We start from the raw sequence: 12,685 nt of genomic DNA on the forward strand, positions 1-12,685 counted from the left end.
CCCATGTGCCAATGCAGCTTTGCAGAAAAGACCCTGATGGTCAACAAGTTAAGGGCTGTTGACAGCAGGTCTAGGTTGGTGATCCTTCCCCTCTGTTTAGTACAGTTTGGGGCTCCCCAGTACAAGAGAGACATGGAAGTACTGGAGATTCCAACAAAGGGCCATGAAAATGCTTAAGGAACTGGAGCATCTGACATAGGAGGAAAGACCGAGAAAGTGCATTTAGCCTGGAGAAGAGAAGGCTCAGGGGAATCTGATCAATGTGCATGAATACCTGAAGGGAGGGTGCAAAGAGGACCGAGCCAGGCTTTACTCAGCGGTGCCCAATGACTGGACCAGAAGTAGTGGGCACAAACTGAAACACAGGAGGTTCCCTCTGGACATGAGAAAACCCTAAACTAAACAGGAATGAGGAAGAGTATTAGGATTCTTGTCACTCTGATTATGGATTCTAGCCACCTTGATATTCTGGTCTGGATTTGGGGAGCGTTTTCTGTTGGGTTTGTTTTGTTGGGTTTTCCCACCAGAAACAGGTAGGATTCCATCATTAACTGTGGCCTATGCACTTCAAAGTTAACAGGGTCGTATCTAGAGCCACAAAGTAGTGAAGGGTCTAGAGAGGAAGTCGTATGAGGAACATCTGAAGTCACTTGGTTTGTTCAGCCTGGAGAAGAGGAGACTGAGAGGGGACCTCATAGAAGTTTACTGCTTCCTTACAAGAGGAGGATTAGGAGCTGACCTCTTCTCTCTTTTGACCAGTGACAGGATCCGAGGGAATGGCAGGAAGATGTGCCAGGAGAGGTTTAGGTTGGATATTAGGAAAAAGTTCTTCACTCAGAGGGTGGTGGAGCACTGGAACAGGCTTCTCAGGGAAGCAGTCATGGTGCCAGGCCTAAAAATATTCAAGAGGCATTTGAACTCAGACACACAGTGTAAATTTTGGGGTTGTCCTGTGCAGGGATAGGGGTTGGAGTCAAATGATCCTTGTGGTTCCCTTCCAACTCCCTTCCATTCTGTGATCTACAACCCATCTAGCCTTTCCCTTTCCATAGATCTTTCTCGTGGTGATTTGTAATGCTGAGATGTTCTTGAACTGCTCTCTCAGAACATGGAATTTCTCACAAATAACAAGGAAAAGGCAAATAAAACCATACCATAAAGGAAAAAAAAAAAAAAAAACAAAACCAGCCCAAACCTGAACTCTTAGTTGAAATCGGAGGTCACTGTATAATTCGTAACTTCCACGTATCGGTCACCTCGTTGTGTTGTTTTATGTTTGATTGGCACTGGACTTAAAGAGTTGTTTTCTGTAATCAGTAGTGAGATAGCACAGACTATGAACGAAGCATGAAAGATGTGTTACCGCACAGACAGGTTGCCATGTTATACTTATCAGTTCTTTCAAGATGTATGTGACTCTTCTTAGCTACAGATCATCTGTAGTGGAGTCTACCATGCTGAAGGAATTCATCAAAATGCTGGCAGCAAAATGACTTGCCTAATAAGACAGTAATAGTTTAATGTAGTGACATTAACTTATATTTTAGCTGGTGTCCTAAGGAGGCTTCATGTGCAGGCCTGTGGTCACCTATTGTCCTGGATTTTGGTGTCTTTGAGAGTTTTCTACTTTTCTGCTGTATGATGGGAAGTGTCAGAGTAAAAATATGGTTAAGTATCTCAAGTTTTGAGGCAGCCAGTCAAGTCTCTCACCTTCTCCTGAGTGCAGACATGGATACTGGCTTCCCCAAAGTTTGTGTAATATTCTAGTCAATGTTGTATTTAAGTTAATGAGATTTTATTTCTGCTTGTATTTTCCTAATATACTTACATATATATATATATATACATACACACACCTACACACGCACACACATGCTTATATCAGCTCCCATATAGAAGCAGTTTGTACTTTTGTTCTGCCAAAGCTTCAGTACTACCATGCTTCTTAAATAATTTTTTCTTTTGCTTTTAAAATGTATTGGTTGTACTCAACGTAATGGCTTTTTTTCAACAGAGAGAACTAGCAGACGAACATCAAGATCTCGCATAGTCACAAGACAGCAGATCCATAGTCTGCAAGATGGTGCAGAACTTTATGAAGCAATTCAGAATGCATCTGATCCTGGTTATATGGAGGTAATTGTAGAGCCTACTGAGCTAATTTTGAAATGCTTCTGGAGTAGTTTACAATTTATTATCTTCTACTAAAATCAACCATTAAATTATTCTTTATTTTTTGCTGCCTTTTGAGATTTTCTGCAGCAATTATTGCTAAATAAAGATTAAAAATTAAAAAAAATATTTTAATGAAGGCTTGTTGAAATAGATGAAAAATATCTTGGATTGTGAAACAGAATGATGTTTTCTCTTGATATAAAAATTCAGGATATAGCACGATTAAAAGTTAATGTTACTCATAATTTTATTACTTTGCTTTGTTTTGCATATATGAAAACTAAATGCATCCCATGAGTCTTGAGTTTCATGCACTTATTCTTGCATGCTGTTCACTGAAGTGTTTGAATGATTATAGTGTCATTGTTCTCTTCATTTCCGGCCCCAATTCAATCATAACTTTTAAATGTTTATGCCTTTATGTCCAGAGGAGGCTACAAAGATGATCAGAGGGCTGGAGCACCTCTGCTATAAGGACAGGCTGAGAGAGTTGGGGTTGTTCAGCCTGGAGAAGAGGAGGCTTTGGGAAGACCTTATAGCGACCTTCCAGTACCTTAAGGGGCTACAAGAAAGCTGGAGAGGGACCTTTTATAGGGACACACAGTGATAGGACAGGGGGGAATGGCTTTAAAGTGGAGGGGGAAAGATTTAGATTAGACATTAGGAGAAATTCTTCACGATGAGAATAGTGAGGCACTGGCACAGGTTGCCCAGGGAAGCTGTGGCTGCCCCATCCCTGGAGGCGTTCAAGGACAGGTTGGATGGGGCCTTGGGCAGCCTGATCTAGAGGGAGGTGTCTCTGCCCATGGCAGGGGGGTTAGAACTGTTTAAGGTCCCTTCCAACCCAAACCATTCTATGATTATTAATAAAAATGCAGGTGATTAATCCCTTCCAGTTGTTAAAAATTAAATACATGCCTCGCCTTTTGCAAGGCAGAGTCCTTGGCTGTTATAAAACCACACAATCTGTTATTTCAGTAAAATACTGTAGTACTACCTGTAAGAGCATCTGGATCTTGAAGGAGTGGTCAGAAAGTTAACGCTTCCGATACATTTCAGTATAAATTGCTGTGTCATGAGAGGTAGCAGCCTGCTGAGAGGTGCAACTCTTCTTACAGATTTTTTTTCTCTAATATTTCTTGTGATACAGGCAAGTGTGCCTGTTATATAAAATATTCACCTCAGTTATGCACTCTAAAGCAGGTATCTCAGTAATTATCATGTGAGAACTTGGACAACAAAGCACCAGCTGAGTACTGGTCAAGACTGGTGACTCCTGCTGTGTTAACACACCTTATTTCAAGTCCTAGTGGTGTATCAGTTGAACAATAAATTGCTCCTTAGAGATGAACACTTCAGAAAGAGGCTATCTAAGACCTTGACAAGATTTTTTTGTTCAATTAGTAAAAAAGATACTGATTACATTTTCTCTTGGTTACAGGGATATCTCAGTGAAGACCAATTGAAAGCTTTGAATGCTTACAGGCAGTTGATGAATGATAGGAAGCAAACTCAAATACAGGAAGAATTCAAGAAGGCTTTAGAGTCAGCAGAACAGGAAGAAAATGGTTGTTCCAAAAGAGATGTGTCTACTGTGTGGAAGTTGTGTGTGGTAGACTACAAAAAGCAAGAAAAATGTAAAGGTTAGTACTTAGAAAACTGTAAAAACTTTTATCTAGGCATGGTAACCAGCCAACACAGCAGGTGGATATGAAGAGTTTTCCAGCAGTATTCTAGGTTGCATGTTAATTTTTCCAGTTTCATTTCAGGACTTCTGGATGCAAATGAGTGTTGTGGATTTATTTTTTTTAGAAGCCTTCAAAATAGCATTGCACAGCTAATATTCCTTAAATCTGTTATTGTTAGGAGTGATACTGAGTATCTGGCGTCCACTGGTAGATGTTTGTTCGTTGTTAAAGGAAGGCAGTCGGTACAGAATCTACCAGCTGTGCACATCACAGTCCAAAAGAAGATCAGACTCAACTAACATACAGTTAACAGCAACAAAGAAAACTCAGTATCTACAATTACCCGTAAGTGCTTTAACTCTATAAAGGTGTACCATTAAAATGTATCACAATCTATATAAGTGTGTTGTAGTTATGTAAAGATTTTGTGTTTCTTCAGGTATCACAGGAGATGCTGATACAGATTTTCTCTCCAAGAAAGGTTCTAAAATTCACCAGTCTGTCAGATCCTTCTTTTCGGCCACCATGTGCTGAAGTTGATTTAGTTGGAGTTGTAGTTTCTATTAGCAGAACAGGTACGTTGCAGACCACATTCATGTCCTCCCATTGAATAAGCACTAATTTTTTTATTTCAAAAGTCAAAGTGATCATAGTGTTGTACCTGCATCTGGCCTGTGAGAACTTTCTAATACAGCCCATCATCGTGATATACTGGCAGATAATCTGTTTTGCTAAAGAAAAACTGTCTTCACTTACTAGCTCAGGAAGAGTTTAGTAAAGGAGGATCTAAGATCAAGCAAAGCTTTCCTTGTTTGCTTTTTTTCCCCGTAAAAAGTGGATGTAAGTTCTCAAGTCTGTGTTCAGCATCTGCAGAAGCAGCATCATGCATGTACATGAGCACCCTCTTTTGTGTAGTGTCGTGGAATGAGTAGAACCCAGGCACTGGATCTCATGGGTACGAACAGTAGATAATCTGGTGAATGAAAAGGGAAGTGCTATGGAAGTATTATTTTTTTAAGCACTGAAGCACAGATTTTGAGTTGTTTTCTGTAATCAGTAGGGAGACAGCATAGAATATGAAAGATATAAATCAAAGATCTGTTACCCTGCAGACAGGCTGCCATGTTATATTTATAATTTTTCTTTCAAGATGTGCATGACTCTTTCTAGGTACAAGTTGCTGCAGTCAACCTTTACTTCAGAGTTTAAGGTTTCATTCAGAATTTTTCTTGCTTTTAGGTTTCACTACTCTGGTGTACTTAGCTGATGAAAGCTATAATTTGGTGGCAGTAAAGATCTGGACGGATCTTAAACATTCTGCTATTGAAGATATAGTTGTCCGCTGTTCATTCTTTTCTGCAAGCAACCTACAGTGGAAATCTGAATTCAGATCAGAAATTCCTATACTGTTGGCTGGAGATCTTTCTGTATTCTCAGCAAGTCCAAAGGAAGACTATCTTCAGGAGAAGCTTAATGAACTGAGAAGTACAATAGAGGTAAATCTGTATTTTTTTCATTTAATGATTAATTTTAGTTAATGTTTCATTGCATTCTTCACCAAAAAGCCCACTAGTAGTAATAAATCTTTAAAACAAAGATGTTAAATTTGAGGAGATTTTCTGGAAAATGGAGTAAGGTATTACTGCGTTTTTCCTGGAGAACTTTCCATATCACTGATTGAATGTCTTTTGTTTTTTATTTTATATTCAGCCTAACCAACAATGTCTTTAGGACGTGCCACAGAATATACTGTGGCTAAAAAAAAATTTTGTGCCTATCAACAGTGAATCTGTCATGGACAGTTCAATTCTAGCATTTGAAAAGTGGAAATCTGCTGTCTCGCTCAGTTGGACGTATGCAGTATCAGATTGTTGATTTTGTTTGTTTGTTTATTATTTCCATTTTCTAGCTGTGCTAAATAGCACGTCTTGGTCATGCATTATCACTTTGTACTGAAAAATAAGTTTTTTTCAGTAGGTTTTTTCCTTCTTAACAATAAAAGGAAGGTATGGTATTGTCCTCCATGGAAAGTGCAACAGCCATTGGTTTGATGTAAAATAAATTTCTAGTAGGATTATGATGAGAAAAAGTCCTAAATACTTTGTTTGTGAGCATATAGTACTTAAACAATTTGAAAAAGAACTATTATGCGTTGTAATCTGTTCTCCTTTACAGAATGTGGCCTCCTTTTGCTCTGATGCAGAAAGTAAATTGAGGAATTTGCTACAAAGAAATGTCTCACTTCCAGCCAGTTTAAGTAAAAGATGTGGATTGGAATGCCCCTCTCCTTCCTGCAACTCAGCTCTTTATGCAGAGGATAAAAGTCTGGTAAGCTTCTGCTAATTCGTATTATGTTTATACTGCCAGCACGTACAGTAAAGATTCAGTCATGTTTTATACTGGTAGCTGTGGCAAATGGTGTCACCTCTCAGCCCACTCCATAGGTTCTTTTCAGGGCAATGCAAGCTGATGAGAACCTTTACCTTTTTGTGGGTTTAGGATTATTCCCCAGGAGGACCTGTGGAACTACTCCTCTAAGCAGTACATGGAAACTTCCCCTTGTGGCCTGTTTTTTCACAGCATACATATATAAAATTCAGAGTATTTAAAATCAATCATCCTTTCCCAATAGATGATTTATTGCTTCCTTGATCCCATTGTGAAGATTATCTGATGTCAACATCACTGGAAGTAAAAAATCTTGATCTGTAGATTTTTCTTTCATGGCATTTGACAGTTCCTACTTTTGCTCAGAGAATTTACCTCTTGGTCTTTTTTTCCTAGATATTGTTCATTATTTCCAGAATTTAAAAGGGAAGAGTTATCACCTACTAAATATTTACATTTTGTAGCAGTCTTGACAAAAATTGACTTAAAAGGTGCAGTCTCCTGTGAAGGCTGCTGGCACCAGTTGTTCCTGGCGTGGAGTACTGAGCGCAGCCAGAACTAAACCTTTTCCTGCCACCAGCTGTGAAGGAGGTGGGAGCACCCTGATGGGAGATCAGTTCTTGAGCACTAAATTCAAGCGTTCGAGCTTTATAAGTCCTCCTTTTCTGTTTCAGAGCGCTAATAATTAATTCTGTAGGTTTGGTTTATATCAGTTTATTAAATATATTAATCAAGTTAGAACAGATGAGACATTAAAGGTTAAGCATGTGTTCAAATTATTTGCTTTGTAGCATCTATTCTGTGTGCACTGCGATTTTACAAGTCCTTTCATCTATATTCTACCCCTTTTTTCTTCAAATTTTTGACCCTGTTTTTCCCTGTATAACAACCTGTGGAGGATACATCCAGTGCAGTAGAATCATGGAATCCTAGAATAGTTCGGGTTGGAAGGGACCTTTAAGATCATCTAGTTCCAACCTCCTTGCCATGGGGAGGGACACCTCCCACTAGATCAGGCTGCCCAAGGCCCCACCCAACCTGGCCTTGAACACCTCCAGGGATGGGGCAGCCACAGCTTCCCTGGGCAACCTGTGCCAGTGCCTCACCACTCTCATGGTGAAGAAATTCTTCCTCATATCAAGCCTAAATCTGCCCCTCTCCAGTTTATACCTGGTTCCCCCTGTCCTATCACCTGAAGACTTTATGAATATTCCCTCTCCAGCTTTCTTGTAGTAGAATACCAGCCCCTTTTTGTGGGTGCTTTGATTTCTTACCATCTGGCACAGAAAATATCTCATATGTTTGGCATAGATCTCAGAAACAGAATGTAAATGTGTTGTCTTAATGTACATGGAAACAGTGATGTGTCAAGCATCAGCACTTGATAACATTTGGTCTCCATCAGAAGACACCAATCTGAAGTTAAATTGTACATGAATGATGACAGCAGTTTTGTGTCAGGGTTTTTTCTGCCTTGTTTTGTGGAAGTGATTGAGGAAGGTCATGAAATAGGATATTCTATTCAATGTAAATATTTTCTTTTTAACTAGATCTCTTCTCCTAAAATTGAAATAAAGCATCCAAGCCCTTTGTCAACTAGCACACCAAATATGAAACTTGTTGCGCAAGGGTCGGCAAAAACGCCTTCTTCATCTGCTACAATTAGTGAAGACCATATCAAAAACAGCAAAAAGAGAAAAGCGATGGACTTCCTCAGCTGCATACCTGCCCCTCCACCACTGACACCAATCTGTTCAGTGATTTCTCCATCCTTAAAAAAAGCATTTCAGCCTCCACGAAGTTTGGGTTTACAGCGTAGCAAGTCACCAAAAGAAACAAATCAGAATATTGGTTATATCACCCCCTGTAGAAAACTGAGAGAAACTGTCCGTCTTCCTGAGAATGACCTGGTTGCTGATGAAGAACTTGCAATGATTAATACACAAGCACTCATTAATAATATACCAGAAGAAAGGAAGATTGGTTATGTCAATGAAAACCGCTGTACAATGGCTACTAATTTATCTGATGATCTTTCACCCAAAAATAGTTCCAGGTCTACTGGGGAAGCAAGTAGCTCATCAAAAAGCAGTTCTGAAGTAGGTGAGACTCTTCAGAAGGACACACAGGAACCTGAGAGGTTGTTACCAGCCCACAGAATGCTACGAAGACAAAAACCCCAAAAAGACTACTGAATGTGCATATGTACAGTATTGTATATATTTCAAATTCCAATTATTTTTGCACTTTGTACATTAAGTCCTGATTGTATTTAATAAAGCTATGTTACAAAAACAAAGGCTCATGAAACAACATTTCACCTGCAAAATGATTTGGAGTAATTATACATTTCTCACACAAAGGTACTGTCTAGTAGCATCGTATGGCTGAAGGTTTGGTGACATTTTATAAGCCACTGCTTTCATTCTGGTGTATTCTTAAATTACAGCAGGATCTTTGTTTCAGTCTAAAGCAATCAGCTTTGATACCTTTGTAGTATTAAAATAGTGTTTGACTGGCAGAAGTCAAGCAAAATAAACAATTTTCTAAGTTTATCACTACCAAACATAACACTTCAGTTCTGAAATATTGCTCTGTAATTCTGCCATAGTTCTTGAACATTCCCCCTTAAACTTTCCATACAGTGCTGAGTTTGAGAGAACAGCTATGGTTATTTGATTTACAGCAAAATGCCATGCAAAGGTATTAATGACCCTGGGTTAGTCTTTCCGAGCTACTCCTTAAAGGAGCACTTGAGGCCACAGCATCATGAAAGATCTTTCTTTGATTTTGTCACAAGGTCTTTCTGCTGGGAGTGAGTTAGTACTTGAATTCCTGTCTTTGCTCTCATTAATTGCAACAGGTGAAGCTTCTTAGAATTGGAGGAAAAACAGTCCTGCTAGATCAGCTGCCAATTCCATGTTTTAGGTTGTTGTCAGGCTGCCCTTTGCGCCAGGCATGGGTCAAAGGAAGGAGGAGGTTTCAGAAGAGACCACCAGTTTCCACTCAGCAACTTTTCAGGGGTCCTGTGCCATTTACTTGGCTCAAGTGCTGAACTGGGGGTGCCTCCTTTCACCAAGCGGGACATCATAGAAGGACTGGAGAACTGTAATGGGCTGACTCCAGCTTGCTGATAGTTCTGTAAACCTGTGCAGTACTGCAGAGCCAGGTTCCCTGGGCCCTCTAGTTTAAAATTATTTACAATGATACTTCTTTAAACACAGCTTGAGTAGAACATGCAACTCACCTCATGCATCTACTGAGTCCTGAAGACAGTTTGGCTTTTGCCCAGAAACAGCGTGTTTCTTTATACCTCTTCTATTTCTGTCTGCTTTGTTGCTAGATGAATAGCAGCCATACCCATACTAGTTAATGTCCAATGTGTTTTCATTTACTACTGCAAAATAACTCATTGCTGTCCTGTTCTACAAGCAGTGCCTAATAATCCACACCAGCTTTAAAAAATTGCCATCACAAGTGCTGTTTAAAACATCACAGGCTTCTTGATGAGGACATAATCAGCAGAATTTATCAACATGGATGGAACTACTACGGGATAACTTCTTATTCATCAGTCAGTGGCTTCTCAGCACTTGGTGGTGGGAGTATTTGATTTTTTTTCTTCTTGCAAGAATTTTTTTTTCCTTAGGTCATTATTTTGTACTTCTGAGTTCAGGTATCAGCTACTCGGAGCTGCTCCTGTACCCTGTTCCTACTTAAGAAGTTAACAAGCGCCAGCCTAATGCTCATGTTTCCTTTTAGAAGCATTTGTATACAGGTTGATCTCAGCATCAGTTGAACTCCTGTGTCTTGTCAAGATAAAGGGCTCAGTTTGGTGTGTTAGAATATTCCTTCCAGGCTGGAGGAGCTGTTTGGTAAGACCCACATAAATCCAGACAGCAGAGGTAGAGACAGGAACAGCATCGAATCTCACTATGATCCATTAGAGCCACATTTCCCACCATTCGCTTTGTCTCTCTTAAAGCCATCGGTAATGCTGTAGGCAAGAGGGAGTGGGAAGATAAAAAAGGTAAATACAGCCAGATATAGAGTATTAAAATGGTAAGAAATGACAACTGTATGAGAAAAAAATTGCCACATGGCATAAGAAAGAATTTAGAACCATATCTTGTTATTTATTAGTGACAGAATGTGTAGGAAAAAAAAACCCAAAACAAACCAAAAAAAGTGTGTCACAGCCAGTAAATTTCACTGTAAGCTTGAATGGAGGAAGAGGGATGAGAGGGAGACTGTACTGGGCATAGTGGTCTTAGATCAGTGGTGTAGAAGCAGCTGCGAGATCATAACCCAGCGATATTTAAAGATTCATAAGAAATAAAATTTAGAAATGTAGCAGAAAAAATGCAAGAATAAAAATAGTTCAGAAGCAAAAGGTAATACTAGAGACTTTTATACTCGGATAATTAAAACTCACTGAGGAATCTGCCTCTTCAGTTACATGGGATGTTGTTTGTACCTGTGACGCGATGAGGTCTTATTGAGAAGGCCTTATTGAGAGCGGCTGGAACAGGCACCTATGCCATAAGCTGCATTTGATCCACTGAAGCTTCTCTCATCTCTGTTTGGTTTTTCAGTTGGAAGAACACTGTGGAAGGTTGTGTTTGTGTTGTTCTTTCATCCATTGTACCATTTGTTGAGGGACACAATGAATAATTTCTTCTGTAGAGTCAACATTCACTGAAAATAAAAGTATTTAGTTGAAATGAAAGACCCATGCATTACTTTATGTTAGTATGGTTGGGTTTCAGTGCTAATGACTTGTTAGCCTCAGGGTGAGCTTGTGTGTGACTGGAGAGATGCAGACAAGGGCTGTAGAGAGCCCAGACACTGACTTATCATCAAGTATAGAGGTCAAAAAAAATGTTGCTTTGTCTGAGGGAATGTAGGGAAAAAATCATACCTGGTGTGGCTCAGGCTCTAGGTGGATTTGTAAATTACAGATTTGACAGGGAGGGAAGAGGATGCTCAAAGATGCAGGGATTTCTGGATACATCAGAAACAGCCACAGTCTCTCAACACCGTTAGTGGGAATAGTTTTCTCAAAGACCACCAGGAATTTCTGCTTCTCTGTGAGTTTGCAAACTCTGAATACCTTTAGGTTTGCCATTTAGCTCTGTAAGGCACCGTTGATGATCTAGAATCTGTTTGCCCTTTTATTTAAAGCCTTGTGTTGTGCAAATCCTGCATTACTCAGCTTTTTTTCCCCCCTGGTGGAATTAGGGTGATGGCAACGCAGCAGGCTGCCAGCCGCAGCATCTCACTTGTGAAGCAGCCAGTGCTCTGCACACCTGCAGCCTCTGCTTGGGACCAACAACCAGCACAGACTTTATCACCAGTAAAGACACGACGTGAAACTAGAGTGGAAGCAACCTTCAGCTGTCCTGGAATAATTTGCCAAAGAGCTGCTCCAAGGTGAGTGTATAGGAATTTGCTTCACAGTCCTACTGTAAAAAGCAGACTTGTTTCAAAAAAAACCAATAAAATAAAATACCAGTTACTGAGTAGCTCAGCCTATAATGAATGATTACTGGTAACATCTGCTTCTGCAGTGATGCCGTGCAAACGGCTCCCAGCTGGTAAAGCAAGAGCTGACACTTGCAGGTGACTGCTAAGGCTGCTGGTGTCCTGCTCTGCCTTCAGCCTCAAACCATCACTGCCATCTGCCACGTCCTGCCTCCCCCTGGAGCTGAGTGCTCTGGGCCACAGCCCTCTGCTGTTTGTCTCTGTTACACATAAAAAGCAGCAGCACTGATTTTAACTAGAGCTCCTAGGCGGTACCAACCCAATAATCAGTCAGAATGACATTCCCATGCCCTCTTTTCTTGTGATAACAAAGAGTTTGCTCCTGTTTGCTTCTGGATGTAGTAGATGGGATTGCACTTGCCCCTTTAACAGTTTACAGCTGGTTGGTTAAAAGCTAGAAAATTAGCCTGCATGGGAATTTTTTGTGGTATAATGATTAACCCTACAGCCACTAACCAAGCTGACATACTTAGAGCTGTATTTGGCTGCCTCTGCATCCTACCATATTATGCAAAGTTGATACATTCATTGTGTCCCTTTGTGTATGCGAGTTAAGCTCTTTAGATAACACTGTTCCTTGACCACATGTGATGTAGCATCCCACCCTGCTACAGAAAGACAACCTTTGTTATGGTTAGATTTTATAAGAACAAAAGTCTGAATATTGTCTGCAGTGCTCAGACATGGTTTTGTGCCCCAATGTAGAGAGTTCTGCTCAAAATACAGAACGAGAGTCAGGCTTACTGCCCCAAGAGGGTTGCAGTATAAATACACACTTCAGGAGTGTTGCTGTCCTAGTGCCTGACTTAATTCAGCACAATCAGGCTCTTTCAGGGCTGAATTCACTGCAGGGCCGTTACTACATGATAGAAATTTTCTACGATAATCCT

General features: G+C 40.1%; 1 protein-coding gene across 2 annotated transcripts in view; it reads left to right on the forward strand.

Moving 5' to 3' along the window:
• Positions 1-10,812, forward strand: part of BRCA2 (BRCA2 DNA repair associated) — a 42,691-nt gene extending 31,879 nt beyond the window's left edge. Inside the window, exons 21-27 of one of the 2 annotated variants that reach the window (XM_054088231.1) lie at positions 2,015-2,136; positions 3,617-3,818; positions 4,042-4,208; positions 4,303-4,438; positions 5,103-5,359; positions 6,039-6,191; positions 7,802-10,812. In XM_054088231.1, coding sequence (XP_053944206.1) covers positions 2,015-2,136; positions 3,617-3,818; positions 4,042-4,208; positions 4,303-4,438; positions 5,103-5,359; positions 6,039-6,191; positions 7,802-8,446 — 1,682 coding nt within the window. In that variant the 3' untranslated portion in view covers positions 8,447-10,812. The remainder of the gene's footprint in view (positions 1-2,014; positions 2,137-3,616; positions 3,819-4,041; positions 4,209-4,302; positions 4,439-5,102; positions 5,360-6,038; positions 6,192-7,801) is intronic. The other variant, XM_054088238.1, reaches the window with a different exon arrangement.
• The last annotated feature ends 1,873 nt before the right edge of the window (positions 10,813-12,685 follow it).

The sequence above is a fragment of the Cuculus canorus genome, chromosome 1 (assembly GCF_017976375.1).
Source record: "Cuculus canorus isolate bCucCan1 chromosome 1, bCucCan1.pri, whole genome shotgun sequence".
NCBI classification, from domain to species: Eukaryota; Metazoa; Chordata; class Aves; order Cuculiformes; family Cuculidae; genus Cuculus; species Cuculus canorus.